The sequence below is a fragment of the Cyprinodon variegatus genome, unplaced genomic scaffold (genome assembly GCF_000732505.1).
Source record: "Cyprinodon variegatus isolate N-32 unplaced genomic scaffold, C_variegatus-1.0 Scaffold489, whole genome shotgun sequence".
In the NCBI taxonomy this organism is placed as follows: Eukaryota; Metazoa; Chordata; class Actinopteri; order Cyprinodontiformes; family Cyprinodontidae; genus Cyprinodon; species Cyprinodon variegatus.
Window position 1 is genome coordinate 249,829 of NW_015150942.1, and position 6,083 is coordinate 255,911.

General features: G+C 35.8%; 1 protein-coding gene across 1 annotated transcript in view; it reads right to left on the reverse strand.

Annotated features, from left to right (window-relative positions):
* The window catches only part of casc5 (cancer susceptibility candidate 5), a 23,141-nt gene that overhangs the window by 3,554 nt on the left and 13,504 nt on the right, over positions 1 to 6,083 (reverse strand). The window contains exons 17-31 of the mRNA XM_015390225.1: positions 5,477 to 5,594; positions 5,334 to 5,392; positions 5,149 to 5,247; positions 4,951 to 5,066; positions 4,695 to 4,785; positions 4,469 to 4,585; positions 4,299 to 4,386; positions 3,376 to 3,438; positions 3,256 to 3,295; positions 3,058 to 3,162; positions 2,869 to 2,969; positions 1,102 to 1,164; positions 847 to 956; positions 513 to 634; positions 246 to 371 (exon numbers count right to left, since the gene is read on the reverse strand). Coding sequence (XP_015245711.1) covers positions 246 to 371; positions 513 to 634; positions 847 to 956; positions 1,102 to 1,164; positions 2,869 to 2,969; positions 3,058 to 3,162; positions 3,256 to 3,295; positions 3,376 to 3,438; positions 4,299 to 4,386; positions 4,469 to 4,585; positions 4,695 to 4,785; positions 4,951 to 5,066; positions 5,149 to 5,247; positions 5,334 to 5,392; positions 5,477 to 5,594 — 1,418 coding nt within the window. The remainder of the gene's footprint in view (positions 1 to 245; positions 372 to 512; positions 635 to 846; positions 957 to 1,101; positions 1,165 to 2,868; positions 2,970 to 3,057; positions 3,163 to 3,255; positions 3,296 to 3,375; positions 3,439 to 4,298; positions 4,387 to 4,468; positions 4,586 to 4,694; positions 4,786 to 4,950; positions 5,067 to 5,148; positions 5,248 to 5,333; positions 5,393 to 5,476; positions 5,595 to 6,083) is intronic.

Consider the following 6,083-nt stretch of genomic DNA (forward strand, 5'->3'; position numbering starts at 1 on the left):
GCTCAAGAAGTTTGAAACATAATATATATGAAGCAAGTTGTTTAGCAAAGGAAGATAAAATAATCAGATCAAAATAAAAATCAACTGCAGTGACAGACTGAAAATATAATTTTGCCTTTAATAATCACAGCTATCATATATTTCTTAAATATTGGAGGGACTTTGTCAAGTAATGCCTGTCTATAAGCAATATAAATAGTTTAACATTTACTAATCCTGACTATTCCCATCTCTGCTCTACTTACGTTGTGCTCCCTATCACGTTTTTAAAGCTCTGCACATGGAAGACGCAGCTCTGGTTGGTCAACGCAGCTTCAAAGATCACCTCAAACTTGGTAAACTTCCTCAGGCTGCTGAAGACAATGTGAACTCTAGAAGAAGAAATAATATAAAAAGGAAATCCTCACAAAATATAGCAAAGTTACATTGCATTTTTCGCTAATATACGATTTACTGGGTTGCATTCAGACAAAGCAAAGTTCTAGTCATCCTCTGTGTAGTAAGGTCCTTACTGGGTCTCTGAGCAGCTGAGATCCAGGATATCAAACCGAAGACTCCCCCACGTCTTCAGCAGACGTATCTCTTCTCCAACAAGGCGGCAGCGGCCCACAACCAAGCTGACTTCACGAAGAAGCTGAAGGAAACAAACGAGTACTTCAGCTTGCAATTTTAAACAAACTAACCAAATAAAAAAATAGTGTGATGAAACTTATTTGCTCTGATTTCAATCATACCAGAGGGAGCTAATTATCTCTGTGTTCCTTCATTGAATAGCTTTAGCTAAGAGAGCTAGCCTTTGTTTAAAGAGTATCTGGAATCTGCAAAAACTTTCCTTTTCACACCAACCTGTGGAACATGTTGACTTGTGGGATATTTCTCCACCCAGCAGGACTCTCCCTCAACGTACCCAGAGACTAATTTATGAACAAGGCGGGCGTGACAATATGACTTCTCATCTGGTTGGAAAAAAGTCAATAAATTTTTTAAATTAAGTTAGTAAGATGTGCAGAAAATATAGCCAGAGATGAACCGCCATGCTTGGCAGAACAGCATTAATATTAGCATTATTTGCAGCATTAGCTCAACAAATCATTTTCTCACCCAGATTAAATTCGAAGCTGATATTTGCCATTTTCTTCTCAGATCTGCTCTTCGCATCATCTCCTTAAACATAAAAAAAATAAAAGAACTCCGGTGATTAATGCTTAAATAGACGAATGCTGTAAAAAACAAAGTGATACAGATGGACAATAGGAACACATTTGATAATAAAAAGGCTTGGATAGGGGCTGCACAATATTAGGAAAACATGTAATATGTGATAATATTGGTAAATATTACATTAGTGTGTAAAATATAAACTCATATTTGGAAAATATCAGCCAATGATTATTTCATTCCAACAATCCTTTGTGAGATGCATATTACACACACTGCTCACAATTAAACAATGCATTATGCAGATATGGTGAGTCTAGCTTTCTTTACAGTTATCTGAGAAAAAAAAATGTGTTTTTAAAATAATAAGTCAGTTTCAGCTTGACAAAAATATAACTTTTTCAGAGCTGTCCAGTAAACAAAGACATCAAGACCGCTGGATCCAAAACGCTGAAATAGAAGCTAATCTTATTTTCTACCAATGAAATCTTTGCTCTTTTTTTTTTGTTGAGTTTTAACTTAACAAGAATCGAGATTCATGATAAGACGACCGTGATCTATTTTTTTTCCTGTTCTTCACTATGATTTTTAAAGGAATCGTCTCTTCAAAATATCCATAAAATTCTTATTTTAAAGTGTCATTTTTCCTCGTCCACCTGTTCCCTTTTGGAGTGAACTGCAAAAGAAGTAAACAGAAAACCATTCCAAAAAGGAAAATACGGAAAAGGACTAGGGCCACTGAAAAAAAAAAAAAGTTAACTGATTTTTAAATTTTACTTCAGTTTAACATGGGAAAAAAAGTTAGAATTCTGATATTTTTTTCTCAGAATTCTGACTTTAATCTCAGAATTTTGGATCTTAATGTAGATGGGCACCATGAAGGAAGAGATGCGGGAGCACTCAGCTTCACTGACAAAGATGTGAGTTGTTTGAGGTGGCCAGTGACACATTGGTAGAAAATGACGGAATTAGGCAACTTTTTACGTGCCCGAGGGGTCCCCTCATTAATGGAGGAGCAGAAGGTCATTAAAACAAGAGAGCTAGTCTCTAAAATAGACATGGCTATGGCTTGATGCTAACATGTTTGTCAGCTGTCAGAATTCTGAGAAAAAAGTCGGAATCCTGAGATTAAATTCAGAATTCTGAGAAAAAAGTGAGAATTCTGACTTTTTTTCCCATATTAAACTGAAATAAAATGTAAAAATCAGTTAACTTTTTTTTTTTTCAGTGGCCCTAATCCCCTTCCGTAGGAAAATGTTGCAGTAATGTCCGGGTGACATTTTCAGTCGGGCAGCACATCCTTGGCTGTCCCTGTAGTATTTAGTTGACACAAAGACAGCTGCTCATATTCAAGTAGGTTGAAACAGAGTACATACAGCACCAAACTGCCTCTATGTGTTGAAATGATGAAGGAATTACAGCCTGGCGTCCACAAATATGTGGATCATGCACTACATGTTGACTATATAAAGTCCTTTAGTCACTTGGCATTATATGTAGAGGTGTAAAGAGAAAACACAAACATTTGGGTGAATCTCCTGTACTCTTTTCCTCACTAACTTATCAAAAAGGATATTTTCAAAGTCCAAACTTAAGACTGCAGAGAATCCTGGAGGTGACACTATGGCATAAGAGTGTTTAACTAAACCAATCATGGTTTTATTTTAACTTTTCTTCTTCAAAGCGTTTAAAATAATCCAAGAATCTCACCAGTGTTTTTTTCATACACCAAACGCAGAAACATAGTCTTATAAAGGAACGTGTAGACTGAACCGGTGTCCTTGTTTTCTTCAAGCCTCCATTCATTTATCCTAATAAAATTAAAAAAAAAGACAGGTGAATTTCCAGCATACTCTTGAACAAAAGTTAGAAACTTCCCCAACCAGAATATAAACTGACATATCCAGCACGTCATTGCGGCTTTGCAGGTCTTTCGCTTCACTTTTAAGTCTATTCAGATCCTTTGACTTCTTCTCGTTCTCCAAAACCAGTTCGGATATTTGTCTGAAAAAATAAATCAAACGCATTTTAAGGCATATCACTGAAAATGAGTTCATCTATACGAAGGTACATGAAAAAGAGAATGTTTTAACTGACCTCTCACTGTCCGCCAACGTTTCAGTGACCTTTGACATTTCTACCGTAATAAAACAGGTTTAATATTAATTTCATAGAGGTTTAAAGTGACAACTTTAAACCAGATTTACAAAGACTTACCTTCCTGTAGTGATGTTAGACCTGGTTTGTCCTCAGAGCCTTTTCCCTCCACTGCATCAAGTTCTGAAAGAAGAGAAAAAACAAGTAAAGTGGAGCAGCTTGTCCCTTTTATGCAGACTTTTCATCCAAGGGGGGAAAGAAATGTCCTCAGGTAGTTCATGTCATGTCCTTTGCAGAAAGCAAATATTGTCATTACAATGCAAACCTGTGCAGTCATTAAATGCATAAAGCAAAGAACCATTCAGAATGCAATAACGACGGATTATGTATTCAAAGTGGTAGAACTTGCATTATCATGCTTAAACATTAAATATGAAATCGTAATTGTGAGGCTAAGGTATGGTTATAATACTGTTCCTGTATCTGTATTTTCATCTTTCTTTTTATTTATCTTTTGTATTCTCTGTAAAGTGACCTTGAGTGTCAAGAAATGCGCTGTTAAATAAAATGTATTATTATTACTGAGATGGAAAGATATTAGCAATGCCCTAAGATAGAAAATTATGATTCTGGGATAATGGGACATTTTCAAGCAATCCAAAGTCCAGCAGGAAGCATCATTCATATGCAAAAAACATTTAAAAGTCATGCTCTGAGAATTTAATAAACACCCAAGAGCTACCTGTCAGACACTAAAGGCTTTACAGAGCATGATGCATGGGGTTGGGCAAGGAGATGATACCAAAGCAGAGGCGGTTTGGACTGGGACGTTTGGTGAAAACAAAATGGAGGTTTGTATTTTTTCCACAAAGACTTCCATTTTGGCGTATGCTTGGTGCAAACAAATGTGACTTGCGTTTAGGTACACTGTTGAACACTTACTGAAATAATTTTAGTAAAGCCTTCCTAAGCCGCTTTATGTCTGGTATAAAATTTTGTACTGTTGTGGTAGACAAGGTACCCCGCCTCCACTGTGCGCCTACCTGCTTCTAATTCACCGATACATTCGTCCAAACTTCGAATCATCTGATCTGCCTGATTGAGTTTTCCCCTCAACTTCTGCTGTTCCTCCTAAAAAAAGAAAACAAACTGAATACACACAATCTTAACTGGTACAGATAAACTCAAAGTTATTTTGCAAAGGGTCTCTCACCAGATTGGCTACAACCAAATTAGCGTAGAGCACCTCCTTCATTTCATGACCCTGTTCTTTGCTATGTTTTCTGAAGAAGTTGTGTCTTTCCTTTAGCTTGGCACCAAAGGACTGGAACTGTTAATAAAAGAAAAATAAGGGGAAATTTTTTTTACATAATCTTGAGGAAAAGTGCAGTTTTCATGGAGTCAATGGAAAATATATATATATAAAAAATAAATGTCACCTCTTTTTCTGTGAATTTCAGCACTTCTTCCCACAGAGATTTATTAACAGTCTTTAAGGGTTTGCCTAAATCCTGCATTTGATACTTAAGCCTAGTACAGGACAAAAACAAAGTGAGCTTTAAATGCATGTTCACATTTGGAGAACAGAAGTAAAGTGGTAAATATATAGCTTTAAATAGCATTTTAAAAAAAGAGAAAAGAAAACAAACATTCAATAAAATGTAAGACTGAAAATTATTTTAAAAGAGTACACACCCTTCCACTTTTTCTCTTAGGCTCTGAACATCTTTCTCATAGATCTTCTGTTTAGGATGGTTTATATATTTGTCTTTAAGTGTATCTAATGATGTTTTATCCGTGCTGGACGAAAGCTATAGGAGCAAAAAAAAGAAAACAGACTCAGCAAAGAGTGAGGGTTTATGACATTAAATCATAAAAACAAAGGAGACATACTCTGCCAGGAAGGACGCTCTGCCGACAGTTATGGATGAAAACATCTATTCTTAAGAGATTGAAGAACTCCAATAATGTAATTGTGCCATCTTCAAGTTTCTGTAATTGATACAAATAAAAATATTAGAACAGGAACTATAGTTTCAAACTTGTTTAAAACCAAGGTAAAATTAAAATAAACGTACCGTAAGTTTATCGCCGCTGTAGTCTTCAAGCTGGGATTCAAACAGGCTGTGTTTAAACGCTAGAAAATATTGAAAAATGACTGAGGGTAAGTATACGGCAGACAAATAAGAATATTAATCATTTTAAAGTATGAGATCTTAACTGGACTCGGGCGCAATTTCACTTCTGCTGCTGCCTGCGGGACTGCTGTTGGAGGAATCAATGGTGTGAGTATCAACCCCAGAGACGTTGCTCTCAGAGTCAGCTTCGGTCTGAAAGGCCTGTAGGGAGATAAAACGGATAAGAGCAAGACTTTGGAGCATTGCAAAGTAAATTATTCAGAAACTATGAAATTCCATTTTCTCTCATCACTGACTAATTTCAAATTTGCCCTCTTATGTTAGAGGTTTTACTTGATATGCATGAAGTCAAAAACCCTCACTACCATCTCTACTGGAAGAAATCTCTTTGAAATAAAAGCAAGAAGAGCAAATATTAAGAAGCATTTTTAGAAGTGTTTTCATATCTGTTGTAAATAAACATAAGGAATATAAACACAATTTCTACCACATCTATTTTTTCCTCCTTTATATGTTCAAAGATGTTTTCACCCATTTTTTATTGGACCTTTTTTATGGGTTACAAGATCTAAGGTCACAACTAAAAATACTGATCACCATTTTGCTTTTAACACTGCATTACAGATGCTTAGTTTATAATTCAAATTGAAAAGCCACAAATGATCTAGATCAGTGGTCCCCAACCACCGG